The sequence below is a fragment of the Zootoca vivipara genome, chromosome 15 (genome assembly GCF_965207765.1).
Source record: "Zootoca vivipara chromosome 15, rZooViv2.hap1.1, whole genome shotgun sequence".
In the NCBI taxonomy this organism is placed as follows: Eukaryota; Metazoa; Chordata; class Lepidosauria; order Squamata; family Lacertidae; genus Zootoca; species Zootoca vivipara.
In genome coordinates, this window is record NC_142598.1 from 15,663,001 (window position 1) to 15,685,845 (window position 22,845).

General features: G+C 47.2%; 1 protein-coding gene across 1 annotated transcript in view; it reads right to left on the reverse strand.

Annotated features, from left to right (window-relative positions):
- Positions 1–11,977, reverse strand: part of MAN1A2 (mannosidase alpha class 1A member 2) — a 43,553-nt gene extending 31,576 nt beyond the window's left edge. The window contains exons 1-3 of the mRNA XM_035140789.3: positions 11,018–11,977; positions 2,584–2,839; positions 608–704 (exon numbers count right to left, since the gene is read on the reverse strand). Coding sequence (XP_034996680.1) covers positions 608–704; positions 2,584–2,839; positions 11,018–11,334 — 670 coding nt within the window. The 5' untranslated portion in view covers positions 11,335–11,977. The remainder of the gene's footprint in view (positions 1–607; positions 705–2,583; positions 2,840–11,017) is intronic.
- Between the last annotated feature and the right edge of the window lie 10,868 nt (positions 11,978–22,845).

Consider the following 22,845-nt stretch of genomic DNA (forward strand, 5'->3'; position numbering starts at 1 on the left):
TCCAGGCAACATGGAAGAGATCGCAAAAGTTATGCAGAACAGGTCTCTAGATGAAGTAAGCAAGGGCAAAGACTGAAGATCAAGTGAAGTCATCATGCCAGCTCTTCCCTTTCTCTCATACACACGAATGCCCCAGCAGGACTTCATACATAAATACTGTATATATAGCAGCATAGCACATGCACAAACAGAAGCTTGCCACACAAAAATCTGAGTGCAGTTCATCAAATGTAACCATGAAACAGATTTGTTTGCAGAATGTTAATTCAAAGAGCCAAGTATCAGAACTACAAAAGTCTGTGTTATACAAAAAGAAACCTATTGTACAAATTTTGCGTTTGCAATGACTAGCAGAAAATTTATAACATTCGTTGTCATAAGAAGTCAGGCATGCACTGATGCATTTGTACAATAAAATTCAAGAATAAAACGGGATTGCATTTAATTGTAATTGCTATTCTTGAGCGGTATCTACAGGATTACACATGCAATCTCTTAAGTCAACAGTTCTCTTTAGTTGACTTTTTCAAATTCCAATGACACAACAGGATAAGCAAGGTATTTTATGTGGAATTTTCAAAAAGAGTTTTTTAAAACGACAACTTACCAAATATGTTGGTGGAATGCCCTTTCCTAGCAATGGGTTTCAGTTCATTATGTCCCCATCCATATTGCCGGTAATTATCCCAGGCATGTTTCATCATCTAAGGAACAGAAAACAAATAAAAATTAACACAAATTAACCATTCAACTAAAATATGTTTCAGAAACAGATTCTCTCTCTATATAAACAAAGATAAGCAACAGAGTACAACTGTAATTTCAACTGAAATATATCTGAAAATGTTTCAAATTCAAGTCTTGCAAAATATTCTGTGCTGTCAAAGTAAGCAACTGCTTCTGTTAAAGGGATGGAAGACCAGCAGTGATTAACGTAAGAGGAATAAATCAAACGGTAAAGGTAAAAAATGTAAAGGACCCCTGGACAATTAAGTCCAGACAAATTTGACTATGGGGTGTAGTGCTCATCTCCGCTTTCAGACTGAGGGAGCTGGCGTTTGTCCGCAGACAGCTTTTCTGGGCCATGTGACCAGCATGACTAAACTGCTTCTGGAGCAATGGAACACTGTGACAGAAGCCAGAGTGCACGGAAAAGCCGTTTACCTTCCTGCCACAGCAGTACCTATTTACCTACTTGTGCTGGTATGCTTTCAAACTGCTAGGTTGGCATGAGCTGAGACAAAGCAATGGGAGCTCACCCCATCTTGCAGATTTGAACTGCCAGTCTACTGCAACATCCCCTGCTAATAAATCAAACAGGTTAAGTAGAAGAAGCTAATCAACTTGCAAAGGCCAGCACATTCATGAGAATCACTGTTGAAATGCAATTCTAAATATGGTCCCAACTTCTTTCTTTTATTATCTTTTTTCAAAACACATATTCCTAATTTGCCTCTCATTATTTCTCAGAGTAGCACTGCATTTTCTCTCTGACTCTGACTCAAATTTGAACAAAGCAACATACTCACAAAATGAAATTGTATGCCTGGTATGCCTAATCACCAGCCAGCCAGCCAGCCACCTGCCTCTTGATGCTTCCTGTTGCCTCTGTGAGTCAAAGCAGCAGTGTCTCCACTGATTTGCATAAGGCAAAAAGCTGTATTCCTGAAGGCTTCCCCTCTCTCTCACTTTCGCAAGTCAATGGAGGAACTGCTCCATTGAGTGGTGTGTATGTGTCTTGTGTCTGTGTTTTCACATAGGCAGACACACATGGGACACTCCCAATGTTTTGTGATTAGCTATATCCCCACAGGAGCAATCCCCTACCCACTCACCCCCACACACTACAGGCATTTTATGGTCATGCACACAACACTTTAAAAACATCCAAATTGGTTCACAGACACCCAGAAAGCCTAGAGACCTCTGTTGCATTTCATGACTATGGTGACATAGGAGCAAATGCACAGAAGAAAAAGTATGACTGAGGGAAAACAGCAAGCTGTTGAAAAAAAATGGGCATTAATGCATGTTTCCTCTGTCAAATAGGAAATTTAAGGTAGAAATTTCATTAGCATAGCTGAACACATTTTAATGCAACATTTAAAAAATATTGTCAGTAATCTTCATTCTACCCCAGAAAAGGAGCTCCCAAGGCAATTCTGAATCATAACAAAAGGGCAAGAGATTAGAGAAAAATGTCAGATTACACTAAATGAAAAAGACACAAAAGATCTATGTATAATAATTGTCTTAACGTGCTTATTGTGCCTCCAAAAAGCAACCCCCACCTCAACATGGCACTTAAGATTTCCTCATGAGGTCCTGTTCCAGATTCTATCTCATGAGTTTCTTATTAGCCTGCTCCAGAGGCAGGAAATGTTCTATAGGTGTCAGAGTGATGAACTTCCTCCCAAAGCAGCCCAGAAAATAAAACCAGATTATGAAGCAGAATATATTAAGCCAATTCCCACATGAAATTAACTTCTGTGACTATCACAAACAGTATGGTTTCTATTCACAGAAATAATCCTAGCATCACGAACTATAGCTAGGTAATGATAAGATGACGCAAGCCATTACCTCTTTAATTTTGTCCCTTTTTTCTCGGATGTCTGGGTCCACTGGATCTCCACTGTTTATCCCTACAAGATTTGGTACCGGGACCGCTGGCAGGGGCTTGCTGCTTTTGTTCTTCAAACCCTTTACTATTTTGTTCTTCTCAGTTTGAATTTCAGCCTGGATCTCATCCCGTGACTTCTGCAGTTTCTCTTTTGCTTCCTCCAAAGCTTTTTCATGATCTGCACGAATTTTATTTCTCAAGCGTTCCTCTTCTTCTCTAAATAAACAAATAATAGTCAGAAAACTCTGTTTTTAGAGCTTAGGGCCAACAGTTAGGGCCAACCTGTTATACAACAATAATTTATTTCTTATTCCAACTGTAACCGAAGACGTTCTGCCAAATATATGCAAACAATACATCTATTAGTATTAGAAGCCCACTATATGTTGTAAGAAATGGTTGACATTAGAGCATTACAGAAATTCTAATGATTAAATGGGCCTTTTCACATATGCAAGAATTTCATTTCATTTGCCGTCACTTGCAGCCGAATGAACAGATTTCATTGAAAAACACTGTTACTGATGTGAAGCTACATGAAAGTGCTATCTATAGGCTTTATATGTAAAAGTGCATTCACACACGGTAGCTCTGATAAAGTTTAGAGCATGGTTTGCCAATATGGTTCCCGTAGGCACACACAGAGGTCTTCTTGCCTGTAGTCTACAGGGTCCTCTCCCCCGCTGAAGTTAAGCATACTATTTTTGTCAACAAAATAGGTGGCATTGTGTGCTTGAGTGTGCTGTGTGTGTTGCTGTGCCCACAACTGTTTCTCTGGTTTGCAAATGTGCTCACAGCCAACCCCTAATTTGAATAGAGCAAATGAGGAGGCCCTAAATGGCAAGGCAACTAGCACAGCAATCAACATTATCCCAAGAACGCTGGGTATGAAGACTTTATATTCAAAACTCTCAGGTGCCAATTAAGACTTGGCCAGGTATATATGCCTACCATTGATAGAAACACAATGTGGGTAGGCATATCTGCATCTGGATGCAAATCCACTTTATGCCCTCAACTCTACATTTAAAGAAGGAAATCCATGTGCATCTAATTTAGAAAGCTGCAGCAATAATGAACAAATATCACCAGCAATTTACAGTTTTTACCTTATTACTGCAGGAAGTAGTTATACAACAAGTTTTTGGCACAAATAGGGTAATGCAACAGCAATCACAAGATAAGAAAGACCTACATCTGTGACTGGAAAACTGGCACAGGCATTTCAGAGAACTGTACAATTCTATGCATGTCTACTCAGAAGTAAACCCCAATATGTTCAATGGGACTTACTGCTAAGTAACCATGTTTAGGATTGCAGCCCAAGAGTCCCCTGATAAACCTGATTTAAAAAGGATTTAAAACTCATCAGAAGCTTGGCATGATGGATCTCTGCTTCCTGCTTATCCCACAAGCTTTAGAACTACTCAATCCTATTGAAAAGGTCACAAAACATGTGCTGTGAAAATGAAAATATCATTCCTGACATATTAACATTATATTACTAGTTATTTTAAGTGTGAAAAGTCAAAATCATTTAAGATTCTGTCACTTCTCTTCATTTCAACAATGACAAGAAAGTCTTCTCAACAGTAGATTAGCAGTTAAGACCTCATTTGCAACGAATAGCAACAGGCACTAAACTCTGAAGGAATACAACACCTGTGACATTAAACTCCATGCCCTTGAGACTTGGATAGCGCTATGCCTAACTCCCACTGCAAACCAGAAACCTACTGTGAGTTTAACCCACTTTTTGAGAATCACAACAATACTATAACTCAACACAGTAGGCTGAAACGGTGTGTGTGTAATCCTTTGGGGCTTGAAGGCCACATTTAGGATTTGACAGTCTTCCAAGGGTCACATGCTAACCAGAGTCCAATTCACATGCATGTACACACAACACAGCAGGGGGAGGGGGCACACAGGAACCTGCACTTATGTGTATATGCATACAAGCACACATGCGCACACAGTAGAGGGGCAGGTTCAGGAGCAGATAGACATGCTCAGTCAGTAGCATTTTTACTCTGTAGGGCAGCGCTGCAGTAGAAGAATCTCCCTCTACCCCAGCATGTGGGGGGGGGAGGGGACTGTGTTGCTGTCTACAGTTGCAAGAGTGTAGGAGGGTCGCCTCCAGTTCCAGGAAAGGAGAAACAAAGCTTCTCCTTACCTTTGGGAAAGGGTCATTTTCCCTCCTAGTGCAGCACCATTGTTAGAAGGTCTACCGTAAGAAAGGGGGTGGGAAATAGTTTCTTCCCACTTTCTAAGCCTAAGGCATTCCAACAATGGCACTGAAGGGGTAATTGGTTCAAACTATTGTTACTGCCAAACTACTCCCATTTTAAATGTGACAATGTAAGTCTGCATTCCTAGAGCAAAAGGGGTCTCTGGTTGTTCAACCCGAATGGCTGTGCAGAACCTGGAAAGACAGTGGCTAGAAAAGGAGTTGAGGGAAGAGTTCTGAACTGGTTTCCCTCTGTCCATTGACTGGTTTCAAGTCATACTACAACTCCAATCCTTGACAACTATATTTTTACAAACTTCCAGTGGTACCACTTTAATTCATATTAACATACAATCTTCTATTGTTTCAACTGTGTCATGGAATTTTCTGCTAGACTGATCTGCAGCACTACAATAAGACATTAATAAAGAGGAACTTTAAAAGTTCTGAATGTTGAATACTTTAATTCTGCTTTCATTCAGAGGGCAAAGCAAAACAAAAAACAAAAACCAGGTGGAAATATGCACTCCTCTTTAAATAAGAGTGCAGGTCAATACTCTTCCTTGTCCATTTATGAATGCTAGCTCATGAGAAGAGTTTAGTAGTGGGGTACTTACTCCACAATAAATTGCAGAAGTTGTGAACACCCCAGTTCAGCCACCATATATCCCACATTTATTAAGCTAAAATAAACGCAAACCTTGCACCTAGACACCCTGCCCTTGCTGCACCCTTTCCTGCTCCTTCTCCATGCACAACCGAAGACTGCCTAAGTAAATCAATTAATCAGTTTCCCAACATGCCTGAAACTGGGAAACACCAACTTCCTATTATTTCAGTTCCTGGTTTGTTCCAAATGTGGTAAAAGCTATAACCAGGGTAAAGGTAAAGGTAAAGGGACCCCTGACCATTAGGTCCAGTCGTGACCGACTCTGGGGTTGCGGTGCTCATCTCGCATTATTCCCCGAGGGAGCCGGCGGACAGCTTCCAGGTCATGTGGCCAGCATGACAAAGCCACTTCTGGCGAACCAGAGCAGCACACAGAAACGCCGTTTACCTTCCCGCTGTAGCGGTACCTGTTTATCTACTTGCACTTTGACGTGCTTTTGAACTGCTAGGTGGGCAGGAGCAGGGACCGAGCAACGGGAGCTCACCCCGTCACGGGGATTCGAACCGCCGACCTTCTGATCGGCAAGCCCTAGGCTCTGTGGTTTAACCCACAGCGCCACCCGCGTCCCGATAATCAGGGTAGTTATAGCTAAATGCCCTTCCTGTTTTTGGTGAGTGTATGAGGCAATTGCAAGATAATGCAGGCAACTCATTGTGGGTGTCAGCAGTCGTGCATAAGCCCATTCTGCCCCACCCCCTTCCGGGGCCGAAAGCAGCGTGCATGTAGGTGGTTGTGCATCAATCAGACACGTGCAAAAATGATTACTGCCTGTAACTAGGTTCAGGAAGGCATTTTGGTTTTACTATTGCGCATTTTAACTATGTTAATTAATCAGGGCAAGTAGGTATTCCATTTTTAAAACAATGCTGGGGGGGGTGGAAGATGGAGTTTGGTTTTTTCTTTCAGACTGTAACATTTTTTACATCAGAGTTTTTACTTGAATGAACTGCAAGGGGATAAATACTAAAAATAAAAAAGAGTAAGAGTAAGGAAAAGAAGCAAGCAGAAACTAGATACTACTCTTTTCTTTCTAGCCATTTAGATACTTCTTTGTAAAATTATTTTTTTTCTTGCTCAAAACTAAAGAGTGCATTTGAACTGGCTGAAGATAAGCCTTGGTTTAAAAAAAATGGTTAATGCTTTTTACAGATTGAACTTATGCAAAAGCATAGGTTCAGAATCAAGCACCACAGAATTCAGTGGGATATATACTCTGGTAAGTTATGTATAATTGTAGTCTTAGAGTGAGGTAAAAATAATAAAAATAAATTATATTAACAAACTCTGAGAGTTTATCAAACTTTGGATTTTCTCACCTGGCATTAAGCGAAAAGTGGTATCGTCTTGTGATAGCATTACTGTTATCTATTTTTTATGCAGTTGAAAGAGGAAAGAAACCCTAAATCCGGGTTGGCTAAGCTATGGCTCTCCAGATGCTGTTATCAACTACAACTCTCATCACTCCTCACCACTGGCCATGCTGCCTGGGACTGATGGGACATGGAGCCTAAAGCTTATTTAATTCTGATTTAAAACTAACCAAGCCCGCTGTAGATTTCGATATCCTATGGGCAATGTGAGTGATCCAGCTTGGGAAAAACTGAGAAGCAGGTGTTAGCCCAGGCATCCCCAAACTTCGGCCCTCCAGATGTTTAGGACTACAATTCCCATCTTCCCCGACTACTGGTCCTGTTAGCTAGGGATCATGGGAGTTTTAGGCCAAAACATCTGGAGGGCCGCAGTTTGGGGGTGCCTGTGTTAGCCTATGAAAACTCATGCCGCAAACTTTAATCTTTAAGATCCCCCAACTCTCTGATAATTCTTCCTTCATTTTTGTTATAAAATTTCTTAGACAATTAAAATAAGCATCTTATTGGCAAAATGGCATGTTGCCCTACATTCTGTAGTCCTATTAGAAATAGTTATATAAATATTGTTTTGTACAAGTTCAAAGAGTGTGTGTGTGTGTGTGTGTGTATGTATGTGTGTGTGTGTGTGTGTGTGTGTATATATATATATATATATATATATATATATATATATATATATTTGTGGTGGAGATAAGTCTTAAATTTTTGAAAGGGGGAGAAAAACCTGTCAATAGGTTCAAACAAAAAAAAAATTTCAACCTACATAGAGTGTTATGTAACTTCATCAGTTAGTATATTTGTTGACAGCAGTATATGCTTCATAGCTGGCTAATAAAAACAAAAACTTGGCTACCAAGCCCTCTTTGATAACCCTAATTTCCAAGTTCAGGAGCAGGAATGAACCCAGGAATTTTTCAGTTGTGGTGCATGAAGAAGGGAAGAATTAAGGAACAGAATAAGAAACAAGTCAATATGTGTCAAGTTCAAATCATTCCAGTGTGTTTTCCTTAAGCAAGCAAGGAAAGAGCAAAGTGTAAAGTACAACATACAAAATTCTATGGCTCTAACCTCAATGGTTTTCTAAAAAGAGCAAATATCATTTCCCAACCTTTTATTCCACACAGAAAACTGTACCACATCACAGGATCCATCTGTTTGTTCTGGCCTTTGGAGACTAGGAATTGACTGTGAGTTCAGCTGATTTGTGGGGGGGGTTAGGTTTGTAGTGTTAAGTTATAATGTTGATGAATTTGGTTTTTATTTTTTGCTGTAAACTGCAGCAAAGTAAAAGTGGGGTAAAATATTTAAAATAACGGAAGATCTTGCCAGTAGTTTTTCAAATTATGTTTGCTACTGCCTTAATGTTAGGGACGCGGGTGGCGCTGTGGGTTAAACCACTGAGCCTAGGGCTTGCTGATCAGAAGGTCGGCAGTTCGAATCCCCGCAACGGGGTGAGCTCCCATTGCTCGGTCCCAGCTCCTGCCAACCTAGCAGTTCAAAAGCACGTCTAAGTGCAAGTAGATAAATAGGTAGATAAATAGGTACCGCTACAGCAGGAAGATAAATGGCATTTCCGTGTGCTGCTCTGGTTCGCCAGAAGCAGCTTTGTCATGCTGGCCACATGACCTGGAAGCTGTACACCGGCTCCCTCGGCCAATAACGCGAGATGAGCACCGCAACCCCAGAGTCGGTCACGACTGGACCTAATGGTCAGAGGTTCCTTTACCTTTTCCTTAATGTTATTCTTCGGTAGTAAAATGATTTAATTAAATACCTTTGCTTCTTGTATTCCGTACTGAATTCACCTAGACTTACTTCTGAATAGACATCATTAGGCTTGCCCCAAAGCCATAAAATAAGGTTCAAAAATAGTAATTTTATGACTGAACACCCAGGGTAATTCACTTTTTTCCCTCCCAATACAGACTCTTTGCACTGTACTTTGTTCTTTTGGTGCTGCCCCTCTTTTATCCTGTTCCATACAAACGGGGTACTGGAAAGGCACTCCTTTAATTAATCTTCTCTGTTCCATTTGCTAAGAGCATTGTATAAAATGACACACCAACTCTATTCATAGATGGGTATGAGTGCATATGGAGGATATTCTAAAGGTTTATATAAAGCCAGGGTTTGTGGCACAGGTTCCTGCTGTGAGGACTTATATACTCTTTCCTCCCAAGTTGTTACATAGCTTTTCAGGTTATCAGACACAATATAGATGTAACAATGTTTTTTAGTCTGTGGCAGTTCCTGCTGTGCCTACATCTAATAAGGGTAGGCGGTGGATCAGTCACCAGCCCCACCTAAAGCAAGGGTGAGGAACCCAGGGTCCAAAGGAGGCCCTCCAGACTCTCTATCTGCCCCTCCCCAGAGCTTTCCCTAGGCCACACCCCTCACTGAACTGTCTTTGGTCTTTGAGTGTTTTTGCCTAGCTGGAATGCGTCCTTTTATTCTGATAATGCCTTTTGGTTCCCTGGTGGAGGACAGAGAGGGGTATACAAGTGCATGCAGAAAATAGCCCACTTTTGCCTCTGGTCTTACCCACCACTGGCATGTGGTCCCCTGAAGGTTGCCAAGAAGTGAATGCAGCTGAAAGAGGTTCCCGGCCTCTGATCTAAAGTATTCACTCATTCCACTCCTAACAGCTCCAAAGACTTGCCCCAGAAGGAAAGGCCATTTAACTTCCCACTGCCCCACCTCAAAATGTCAGGAGACTGATACACAATTGGCTTTCATTAGTCTAAAACACAGGCTTGCTTTCCATGGGGACAGCCACTGCTAGCAGGGATGGGGAGGAAAAAAGTAAACAAGAGCCAGTGTGAAGCAGCAGTTAAGAGTACTGACAGACCAGGGTTTGAGTCCCCCGCTTGATCACGAAGCTCTCACTGGGTGACCCTGGGCCAGTCACTGCCTCTCAGCCTAACACTCCTCACAGGGTTGTTGTGGGGATTAAATGGGTAGTGGAAGGAGAAATATGAATACCACCTTGAGCTCCTTGAAGTAAAGGCAGGATTTAAATACAGTGGTACCTCGGTTTATGAACACAATTGGTTCCGGAAGTCTGTTCATAAACTGAAACGTTCATAAACTGAAGCGAACTTTCCCATTGAAAGTAATGGAAAGTGGATTAATCTGTTCCAGACAGGTCCGCAGAGTACTCAACCTGAAGTGTACTTAACCCAAAGCATGGGTGTAATTGGTTCCGGAAGTCTGGTCATAAACTGAAGCATTCATAAACTGAAGCTAACTTTCCCATTGAAAGTAATGGAAAGTGAATTAATCCGTTCCAGATGGGTCTGCGGCGTTCGTAAACCAAAAATTCGTAAACCGAGGTGTTCATAAACCGAGGTTCCACTGTACAGTAAATAAGGTGCATTGGCAAATCAGGTCTTTGACAGCTCTTTCTGGACACCTGTGGTGTGAATGTAACCTGACAGCACACAGTGATTCTTCACCAAGACAGCACACCACATTAAGCCAAGCTGAAACCTATTCCTGTATACAACACTCCACCTGTTGCTAGCATCTGTCTGTTTTGAGACACAATGGAGTGCACCTCCATCGCTGCGTTAGCACTGACGTGTCCTCCCCAGGCTGCAAGCCTAGGCAGTGTGTATGGAGGTCCTGAGCTGTTCAGAGGCAAGACCTCTCTCTCAGCCTCCCTGATGTGGTCCAAAGGAAAGCAGAGCAATAAGTTTGGCACCAGCTTGCCTGCAGGAGTTGCTAGAAGAAGGTATACAAAGTGCCACCCAACAGTCTTAGGGTTGCCACTCCGGATTTGTAAAGGGCTTACTCCATAGCCTTTTCTTCTCCCAAAAGATATCCCACAAGGCAACAGACGTTTAGGATCAGTGTTTTCATTCTCCTAGATGGGATACCTCACCAGGCTGACAAGCCCCATCTGCCCCCATTTCTCTCCATATAGCCCACCATGCAGATACCACCTTGACCACTGGACCAACTATTGATATCGTTTGCGCAATCCACCAGAAGCCCCTAAATCACAGAGTTTGAGATCCATGAACTACCCAACCCCATTCCACCAATAATAATAAGAAGAATAAGAATAAATGGCAGCACTGGCATGAGGGCCGGCCACGCCTGCCCCAGCACAGCAAGCCTACCTGTGCCTGTGCTGGTCGCGGCCCTGCCCGTGGATCAGGTACCCTCCCGCGTTCTTGCCCCCCTCGCCGGCGTCCACGTGGGGGATGAGCACGTCCTCCAAGCCCAGGTCGAAGCGCTTGTGCTTCGATGAGTCCGGCAGGAAGAAGAAGGCCCCGAAGCACAGCGTGATGAAGGCACTGAGGATCAGCAGGAGGATGAACTTCTCCGAGAGCCTCAAGGTGGCCCTGTGGTGCGGGAACGACGACGACGACGACGGGCCCAGGTTGCGAGGAGGGATCCGGCGACCCGAGAGCGGCAGAAGCGCCGGGGTCGTCATCGCGGCGGCGGCGGCGGCGGCGGCGGCGAAGCAAGACAAGACGAGGCGGCGGCGGGTGACGGCAGTTAAATCTCGGCCCCAGTCGACCGAGCAGCTACCAGGCCTCCTCCTCCTCCGCCTTCTTCCTCAGGAGGGCCGGCGCGCCGCTCCGCGCAAAGAAGCCGTCCCGGCAGCGGCTCCCTCCCCGGAGGGAGGCCCCCGGGCCACGGCAGCCTGAGGCGGAGCGGCCGCGCTCATCCCGAGGCGGCTCCTGGTCGGCGTCAGCAGGTCGCGGCGGGGTCCTGAGCGCGAAGCCTGAGGGAAATTTGGAGGGGCTCCGTCACCACATGCCTGGCCCAGCGGCTCCTCAGCGCCGCCTGCCTTCCCCTCAGCACCGGCCAGGCCGCCCGCCCGCCGTCGCCTCCCTTCCCTCAGCCGCTCAGCGGGGACAGCGGCGGAGCCCGAGGAGCGTCGGAGGGGCCGGGCCCGCCGGCCGGCAGTGTGGCGCCACTCGCTCCTCGGCCTCCTCCTCTTCTCCCTCTCCTTCTCTTCTTCCTTCCGACAAACGTCTCGCAAGGCAGGAACCGACTCCGGAATCCTGAGACAGAGAGAGAAGCAGGCTCCCCTCGCGCGCATGCGTGGCTCTCCGTGAGCGGAAGAGGACGCCCTCTGCTTTCCTCTCGTTTTCTATTTCATAGAGCTGTTTAAGGGTAGAGAAGGGCTCGCAGCGGCAACGGAAGTTATTCCGGGTTTCTTTTATTTATTTATTTCAAAGCGCTCTCGAAGAAATGGTCACTGCTTATAGAATCTTAAGAATTGGAAGGGGCTATCCGAGGGTCATCTAGTCCAACCCCCTGCAGTGCAGGAATCTCAACTAGATCATCCATTACAGATTATTATTATTTATCTGTTATGTACTGAGCTGAATCCTAGAACAATAGGATTCAGAATCAGCGGGAGCTACCCAATCCAACTCCAGGTGGAAGTGAATCCGCAACCTGATTGGCCTGCTGGAGCAGCCAATCAGGCGGCTGGCAGAAGTGAATCTGCTACCTGATTGGCCTGTAGGAGCAGCCAATCAGGCTGCAGGCAGAAGTCAATCCACAATATAATTGGCCCACAGGTGTAGCCCTGAAGTAGCCAATCACGCAAGGCCCATTGTGTAAATAATGTATATAAGCAGAGGGTTTTGGGAAAAGAGCCATTCGTCTTCTCTTCTTCTCCTTGATGACTATGAGCTGAATAAAGAGCATGAAATTCACTCTTGACTCCGAGTATATTTCACTGGCGACGAAGGTGGGATCCTGCTGAGCTGACCGCCACCACGCACTGCACCGCAGCACCGCCACCTGCTGCACCGCTGCATCGCACCGTGCATCCAGGCTTCAGCTCCAGGACCCAAGGAACCCAGAATGGCAACCGACAGCAGCTTCTCGCCATTCAAACCAGCATCAGGAGACTGGGAAGGGTACGCCGCCCGTTTCAACTTCCTCCTGCAAGCGAAAGAAGTCACCAACGATGCCATGAAGAGGGCGACATTCTTCAGCGTCTGTGGAGAGGAGACGTTTGAAATCGCCCGGGCTCTCCTTGCACCTAGAGATGTCGCTACCGTCTCTTACAAAACAATAATGGAACGGCTGAAGGAGCACTTCTCACCACAGCCCTCGGTGGTAGCTTGCCGAAATGCCTTCTACGCAAAGCGGCAAGCCCCGGGGGAAACCATAACTGGGTTTGTGACCTCCCTCCGCCAAGCCGCCCTGCTTTGCAACTTCTCAGAGTTGGAGAACATGCTTCGTGACCGCCTCGTCGGTGGCCTGAGGGACGAGATGTTGCAACGACGCCTCTACGCCAAAAAAGACCTCACGTTCCAGATTGCTCTGGAGGAAGCCCTGGCAACCGAAGCCGCCGAGAGGTCAACGCAAGAGGCACGACCGGCCCCGCCATCCCAACCGAGGGTCTACCACGAAGACCTCACCGACGAATCCGAATCTGACAGGGAGGAAGTACACCGAGTACAGCGGCGCACTCAAGCAGCACACACACCACAGCAGCCTCGACGAGAAGGAGGGAACTGTGCAAGCTGCGGGGAGAACCACGAGAGGAGGACCTGTCGTTTCCGCAACGCAGAGTGCAGGCAGTGCAGAAAATTGGGACACATCGCCCGGGTGTGTCGGGCTCAACTCACCCGTCGACAAGCATCAGATGACCGACCCAGGAGCCCCAGGTCACACGGCACCATGCACCAAGGCAACTCGACGGAGATCATGGACTACCAGGTATTCCAGTTGCCCCATCCCAGCACAGAGAAAATTTATATAGAGGTACAGATAGAGGGAGCCCCATGCCGCATGGAGCTGGACACAGGTTCAACTCTATCCATAATCTCGGCCCGAACATTAAGGGAACTGTGCCCTAATGGGGGTCCCAAACTAAGGCCGGCCCCATTCACCCTCCGGGACTTCCAGAAACGTAAGGTCCCTACAATGGGGGTGGGGACCTTCAGGGTGCAATATCGAGGGCGAAAGCAACAATTGGACTTGCTGGTAGTTAAGGGCCCCTACGTTAGCTTACTGGGACTGGCATGGTTTGGACCTCTGGGGCTAGCCGTTACCGGGGTGAACCGCACTAGCTTACAAGTGGACGTGGATGCGATATGCAAAGAGTTTCCAGGGGTTTTCGATGGGGCATTGGGACGATATACAGGACCCCCCATTGCCCTACAGCTAGACCCCGCTGTACGACCCATCAGGCACAAGGCCCGCCGGGTCCCGTTCGCCCTGAAACCCCGCATAGACGAGGAATTGGACCGGCTCGTGGAGCAAGGAGTGCTGGAGCCGGTGCCCAACTCCCCCTGGGAAACTCCAATTGTCACACCCGTCAAGCCTAACGGTTCGGTCCGCATCTGTGCAGACTACAAATGCACCATAAACAAGGCTCTCACGGCCCATGCATACCCAGTGCCAGTGGTCAGCCATGTCCTCGCCACCCTGGCTGGGTCAAAAATCTTTGGCAAACTGGACTTGGCCCAAGCGTATCAACAGTTGCCTGTGGACGAAGCCACAGCAGAGGCTCAGACGATTGTGACGCACAGAGGGGCATTCAGAGTAAAGCGGCTGCAATTTGGCGTTAGCGTGGCACCAGGCATATTCCAGAATCTAATGGACTCTCTCCTTAAAGGGATTCCTGGCGTCACCCCCTTCTTCGATGATGTACTGATCGCCGGGCCCACACCAGAGGAATTTGAGGACCGCCTCCGCTCCGTCCTGCACCGTTTCCAGACGGCGGGCCTCAAGGTGAAGCGGGAAAAGTGTTTACTGGGAGTGCCGCAGGTGGACTTTCTGGGATTTAAGGTGGACGCAGAAGGGGTCCATCCAACCGGTGACAAGGTACGGGCCATTTGTGAGGCCCCAGCGCCCAAGAGCAAGCCCGAACTTCAGTCATTCTTGGGACTATTGAACTTTTACCATGCCTTCCTTCCCCATAAGGCAGCGGTAGCGGAGCCCCTACACAGACTCCTAGATAAAAGGGCCCCTTGGGTGTGGGGCCAGCGACAAAGGGCCGCATTCCAGGCAGTCAAGGACTTGCTCGTCTCGAACTCGGTCTTGGCACACTTCGACGAGAGGCTGCCAGTGGTGCTGGCATGCGACGCCTCTCCCTATGGCATCGGCGCTGTCCTGGGACACCAACTCCCGGATGGAAGAGAGGTGCCGGTGGCATACTTCTCCCAGACGCTTGCTGCAGCCGAACGAAACTACTCACAGATTGACAAGGAGGGTCTGGCAATCGTGAAGGGCGTAAAAAAATTCCATGATTTCTTGTACGGGCGGCCCTTTACCATAGTGACTGACCACAAGCCGTTGCTTGGCCTGTTTGCCCCCGAGAAGCAGACCCCCCAAGTGTTGTCTCCACGTGTCCTCAGGTGGTCAATTTTCCTTGCCGGCTACCAGTATGCACTAATCCACCACCCTGGGAAGGCGATGGGCCACGCAGACGCCCTCAGCAGGCTACCACTACCAGAAACAGGCCCCGACCCAGCGCCTGCGCAAGAGGTTATGACCCTGGAGCTGCTTCCCGACCGACCCATTCAGGCACAAGAAGTTGCGCACCATTCCACAAAAGATAGGGTCATCTCCCGGGTCCTGGACTGGGTGTGGCGAGGATGGCCCAGCAGCAGCCCCGGGCCAGAATTCGCTGGCTACACAAACCGCAAACATGAACTGTCGGCCCACAAGGGGTGCCTGTTATGGGGAAGCAGGGTTGTTGTTCCCCAGCCCCTCCGCAAAAGGGTCCTCACAGCCCTACACGAGACACACCCAGGGGTAGTGAGGATGAAGGCCCTTGCCAGGAGTTATGTGTGGTGGCCGGGGATTGACAGAGAGATAGAGCCCTGCGTCCAACACTGCCAGACCTGCCAAGAATCCCGCCCGGATCCCCCAAGGGCCCCAGTCCAGCCCTGGGAGTCCGCCCGACAACCATGGTCACGCTTGCACGTGGACTTCGCTGGCCCCTTCCAGGGAAAAACATTCTTCATAGTGGTGGATTCCTACACCAAATGGCTGGAGGTCGCACTGGTACCGTCCACTTCTACGGCGGCAGCCATCCGGGTACTACGTAAGCTGTTTGCAACCCACGGGCTCCCTGACACCCTCGTCTCGGACAATGGAACCGCATTCACGTCAGAGGAGTTCCAGACCTTCACAGCGCAGAACGCCATCCGCCACATCCGCTCAGCACCATTCCACCCTGCCACCAATGGCCAAGCGGAGCGCATGGTGCGGACCACCAAGGACAGCCTCCGCCGCATGACACAAGGGGACTGGGAATACCGCCTTGCCGCATTTCTTCTAGCACAGCACAGCACCCCAAGCACAACGACGGGCCGGAGCCCAGCTGAACTACTAATGGGCCGGCGCCTTGCAACTAGACTGGACCGACTTCACCCCGACAGAGCTCAGGATGAGGTAGTGGTGGGGAAAGGCAGGAACTCCCGGACATTTGTGGCCCAGGACCCAGTGTATGCAAAGAATTTTGGGGCAGGCCCAGCATGGGTACCCGCCACAGTCACCAAGGTGACCGGTCCCGTGTCGTACGAGGTACTAACGGAAGGGGGGCAATGTTGGCGCCGCCACTGCGACCAGCTACAGCGACGATTCCCAGGAGGAACCCGGGAGGAGAGCGGGACAGAGGGGTCCCAAGGGGACAGCAGGGCAGTGAGGCCTGTAGAGCGAGAGGGGTGGGCAGGGGAAGCAGAAGCAGTAGGCACAGAGGGGCGCCCCGAGGCTGGAAGGACACCGGAACCAGAGCCACAACCTAGTGGTTCAGTGGCGCCAGACCAGACAGCCCCGGCACAGCCAGCAGCCTCGGAACACGAGCCAGAACCAGAACCCCTGACCAAGGAACACCCCAGGCCACAACGCACACGGAGGCGGCCAGCAGACCTTGGGGACTACGAATGCAACTTCCCGGGCAGGACTGGAACTTAGAGGGGAGGGGTGTTATGTACTGAGCTGAATCCTAGAACAATAGGATTCAGAATCAGCGGGAGCTACCCAATCCAACTCCAGGTGGAAGTGAATCCGCAACCTGATTGGCCTGCTGGAGCAGCCAATCAGGCGGCTGGCAGAAGTGAATCTGCTACCTGATTGGCCTGTAGGAGCAGCCAATCAGGCTGCAGGCAGAAGTCAATCCACAATATAATTGGCCCACAGGTGTAGCCCTGAAGTAGCCAATCACGCAAGGCCCATTGTGTAAATAATGTATATAAGCAGAGGGTTTTGGGAAAAGAGCCATTCGTCTTCTCTTCTTCTCCTTGATGACTATGAGCTGAATAAAGAGCATGAAATTCACTCTCGACTCCGAGTATATTTCATTATCATTATTTATTATTTATACCCCGCCCATCTGGCTGGGTTTCCCCCACCACTCTGGACGGCTTCCATCAAAGATAGAATTATAGAGTTCGATGGGACCAGGAGGATCATCTAGTTCAACCCCCTGAAATGCAGGAATCTTTCACCCGACCTGAGGCTTGAACCCAGAACCCTGAGATTAAGTCTCTCATGCTGTACCAACTAAGGTATCAGTGACTGGGATTTAACACAATTGCACGGTCTGTGGACTTTTTGGGTGGGTTATTGATTTTGATTGTTATGTGTGTATGTGATTTTACATATTTAAATATTTTGTGTTTTTGTGTGTCTTTATGTTTCAAGCAAAGGTGTACCTAGGTTCGCTTGTACCCCTTGGCAAGAAGCTGTATAGGTGCAAGGCGAGGACATGGGTGTGTGGGTGGTCAGGCTTCTAACCACTCCGAATTAGTGGAGAGGAATAATTTTTGCTCCCCCCCCCCCCAGGCCTGGGCGCTTGGCAAGGGCCAGCCTTGCCAACTCCTAGGTATGCCCCATGGCTGCCCTGGGATATCTGAATGAAGGGCGCTATATCAATTTAATTTTAAAAGCTGATTTTATTCTAGCCTGCATCACCAGAAGTATAGTGTCAAGATCAAGGGAAGTAAAAGCCTTGGTCAGACCACACCTGGAATACTGTGTCCAGTTCTGGGCACCAAACTTTAAGATGGATATTGACAAGCTGAAATGCAGGGCCGTCTTTAGCAGATGCGGAGCCCGGGTGCAAATATCCGCTCAGCACCCCCAAATTACCACGGATGGGGGGGGAACTGCGCACTGCCAGCCATCAGAGGGGCGCAACTCTCCCCCATGCCGCTGCAGGAGAGCAATCCCCGCAGAGACTTGGGAGGGAAGCTGCACGCCCGCCAGCCATATGGTTGACGGGGCACAGCTGACGGGCATGTAGGGAAAGGGGAAGCCGCCGGCAAAGGCGCGCAGCTCCCCCACTCACTGGGGCACCCCTGAGAGGCCGGCGCCCTGGCGCAATGCACCACTAAGCCATATAGGAAAGACGGCTCTGCTCTGCTGAAATGCAAGCAAGATGATAAAGGGTTTGGATGCCAAGCTTTATGAGGAACAATCAAGTCAGGTACGTTTAGCCTGGAAAAGAGGAGGCTGAGATATGATAGCCATCTTCAAATATCTAAAGGGTTGTCAAATGGAAGATGAAGCAAGCTTGTTTTCTCTTGCTCCATAGGATAGGACCCAAACCAAGATTTAAGTTTCTAGAAAGGAGATGCCGACTAAACATCAGGAAGAACTTTCTCACAGTGAGAGCTATTCAGCAGTGAAACAAGCTCCCAAGGGAAGTGGTGCACTGTCCTTCCTTGGAGGTTTTTCAGCAGAGGTTGGATGGCCACCTGCCATGTATGCTGTAGCTGAAGTTCCTGCATGGAAGGGGGTTAGACTAATGACCCTCATGGTCCCTTCCAACTCTACAATTCTATGATTCTATATGTGATTCCGCCCAGCTCTAAACAAAGCATAGCAGCAAAGAAATTGCTTCCTTGGCTTATTTGTTACTCGGGTCTTAGTTTCTGAGATTTTTGTTCTAGTGTTTTAGATTTCAGCTTAACAAACGAGAAAACACACACACACATAGTCCACATATTGCATGGGGGGGAGAGGCACCTATGGCTGAGATAATGGCAATGTATTCCCGTGTATTCCAGTGTGTTTACCCTCTCACTATAGGTTTTGTGTGTGTGTTATCACAGCTGGCCTCTGTTATCTTCTCCACAGTATCTGGTGAGGTACCGTAGATACTGATAGATAACCAGTTAATTGCCAGTTTAGAACTGTCAACTACATATTATTAAATATACAACAGCACAAATAAACAGTGCAGGAAATAATTCAAGTACTGATAGTTTCTTTTTAAAAAAGATTTTTCAGTGACCACATTAACAAATAATATCCCCATAGTGCAGGCTGGGAGGGATAAATTCCTGACTCTTAACTGCATGTTTAGCGATTTCCTCTAAACATATTCTAAAGTCTATAGTTTCCAGACACCTGTACTTCCTGTTGTCTACTCTACACCATAGATTTGTAATTAAAGACTGAAAAGTAGGGATGATTTCCGGTTTCAATACAATTATTCTTTTTTTCCGATTGCAGGGGAGTGAAAGCCGTCCATGGAAATCAAGAGGGAAAGTAGGATTTTAGTGAAGGTGTGACCTGATAGCAACCTGTCTTTCCAGCCATTCAATGTACTGTACTAGGAAAAACAGAAATTCCTCCTCTTTCTTCTGAGTTTTTTGTTTTTGCATTTTACAGTGCAACATGGTTGCATGCAAGTCAATGAAGCACAAGGCTTCTCCATTAAATTGAGTGTTAGGAATGTTTTGTTTGAGGGGTTTTGAGTAAAAATTGCAAACCCCAATTCAGACCCTCCTCTGATCAGCAATACTACCGGTAACACTGGACTATAAAGTACAGTTGGTTGTTAGCCTCTCTTTCAACTTCAGCCTGACCCTCGGTCTGCAGTGAGGGTTGCACAACATTGCACTGCACTGTCTGAAGGCAGCTCTGTTTAGCGAAGTTTTTAATGACTGATGTTTTAATGTATTTTTAAATTTTTGTTGGAAGCCACCCAGAGTGGCTGGGGAAACCCAACCAGGTGGGCGGGATATAAATAAATAAATTGTTGTTGTTGTTATATACCAGTCTTAGCCTAGCCACACATCTGCAATATGCATTCTGGGCTACATTGTGGGGCTGTTGTAATGAGCTGTACTGGCGTTGCAATTTGCAGACTATTTTTTAAAATATTTGAAAAACACCCCCTCCACATCTCCTGAGTTAGAAAAGTCAGGAATGCCCCTTTTTCATTGTTCGATGGGTGGGGGAGTCAATGTGGAGGAACATACTGGTACGTACAGTAAAATCTAGCATTTCTCCATTCATGGAGCTCTCACTTCTTACACCAGGGGAAAATTTAAAATGGCTTTTAACATGTAAACCAAGAAATTACCTATGTGGATAATGGAGTTCTTCCGCCTCCCCCCATCTCTGTGCTCTGCAAAGTAACTCAAAACCAGAGGTTCAGAATGATACATTATATGAACTTCCCGTTTCCGTATACTTTTTTTCCCTTCCAAGAGGCCAAAGTGAAAGCGGACTATAAAAAAAGAACTTGGGAATCACATAGTTGAAGTTGATTACAGTGGTGCCTCGCTTAACGAATGCCCTGCTTAACGAAATTTCCGCTTAACGAAGGGTTTCTTCTAGCGGAGGTTGCCTCACAAGACGAATTTTTCATAAAACGAATTCGTCTAGCGAATCGCGGTTTCCCATAGGAATGCATTGAAATTCAATTAATGCGTTCCTATGGGCAAAGAAATTTCAATGCATTCCTATGGGATTCACTAGACGAATTTTCCATTATAAGAAAAGACCCGTGGAACGAATTAAATTCGTCTAGCGAGGCACCACTGTACTAGGTCCCAGTTCCTTGTTCCCACTGAAACAGAGCTGAATGAGCAGCCCTAGATAGGAGCTGTATACTGTTGCATACCACTCCAGTCTCCAAGTGGTGGGAGATTCCAGGGGTTCCACACACTCCCCCAGGGTTCGTGTTTCCTTTTGGAAATGAGCCACAGCAGAGACTGTGGTGTCTTTATGCTATATGGTTTATTTACACGTATAAACTACCTGAGCCTACAACGGAGGGGTTCACAGAATCAACGCTCCAAAAGGGTCTTATTTCTACCACAGCCACAGCCTTGGATTCAAACAGAAATCAACCCTTGCTCTCAAAAGGTTGCTCTGACTCACTCTCCAGCTCTCCATAACTTCAAACTCAGCTCTAAACTCTGGCTTTGTCTTTCAAACTATCTCTGAGCCCCTCTCACCCAGAGCCTCTTTCCTTTTGTTTCCCTTAATGGCCCATCACCCAGGCTATCTCCTCAACACAGGAAGCTAGCCTGCCTTATATTTTAACACTTGCTGGACCTAGGGGTTGGAAGGATCTCCATAAAGGATACTTCCTCTCCTCAGGTCAATATGTTTGGGGGGGGGGCTGCCTGCTTAGCATTGGCCTGTGACAAGGCCTTTTCAGGGAGGTTTCCTGTTTGTGGAATGCCCGCCTAATGAGGTGTGTGTCCCTATCATTATTAACTTTCAGGAGGAGTTTGGAAGCATTCCTGTTTACTCAGGCATCTGATGGCTGAAGAATACTGTTCCGGGCCACCCTGAGATCACTGAATGAAACAATTTTTTTAATTGCAACTGTTTTTAGATTAAAAACAAACAAACAACAACTAAGTATTTTTAGAAGTTTTAATGGTTTTAGAATATACAGTAGTGGGGGGTTAAGCTGAGGATTTGTCTGCCACCCTGGGCTCCGTTTGGGAGGGAGGATGGGATATGAAGTCAATAAACAAAATGTCCCTGCACCCCAAAATAAACCTTGAGCTACAGGGGTGCCAACTTGAATAAAATATTGGGGGCCCCAGGTAAGCCCTGCCCCACGTAATCACAAGACGTGAGGTGCATACATCATTTGATTGGCAATGTCCATTAATTTTGGGGGAGTTGGCGCCCTCAAATATTTTATTGGGGCCAAAGGGACCTCAGCCCCTGGGAGTTGGCTCCTACATTGGGGCTCATATCATATAACTGCATGACTGGGGGACCATATATTGGCAATTATTAGCATAGGGGTGGTAGATTTCACAATGAGGGAGAAAGGTTGTTTTCTGCTGCTCCAGAGAAGCGGACACGGAGCAATGGATTCAAACTACAAGAAAGAAGATGCCACCTAAACATTAGGAAGAACTTCCTGACAGTAAGAGCTGTTCGGCAGTGGAATTTGCTACCAAGGAGTGTGGTGGAGTCTCCTTCTTTGGAGGTCTTTAAGCAGAGGCTTGACAGGCATATGTCAGGAATGCTTTGATGGTGTTTCCTGCTTGGCAGGGGGTTGGACTGGATGGCCTTTGTGGTCTCTTCCAACTCTGTGATTCTATGATTCTATGTCTTCCACCAAAATGAAGCACTGTGCCAGATATGATGCTGGGCTGTCCCTTAGAGCAGGAATATTAAAACTTTCTTCCTAAAGGACCCACTTGGGATGGCAGAAAATTATTGAGGCCCACTAGGTTTTTTGCATCACCACACCAGCAGTTGGTACTTTCAGGAGGCTGGAGAAGAAGGTTACCATCATTGCCCTCCTTAACATTTGCCTTTTGCTGCAGTCGGCCTCCTTTGGAAGAGGAGATGGGGGAGCCAGCTGTATGTCATCTAGCCTGCATCCCCTCTGAACTGTATTTAAGCAGAGCAGTTTTAGGGTAGCGTGACAGGTTCGGCCGCACTGGGCACCAGTGCCATAGGGGGTGCCACAACAATGACATGGAATGCAGCAGAAGCTAGGGGACACTAAATGTTAGTGGTTCTGCTCAGGACTCCAACCAACCTGGAAAATGAGCTTCATAAAGGAGTTTGGGATATCCAGGGGCCCCACCCCTGGAACAGCTTCAACTGGTCAGCTAAACCAGGTAAGGGTAGCCAATGAGTCTCAAACCCTTAGTGAGTTATGAGACTTCCCCTCTATGCAAAGACAGACTGGCAGATTCAGCAGACGAGACCAATACAGTGGTACCTCGGGTTAAGAACTTAATTTGTT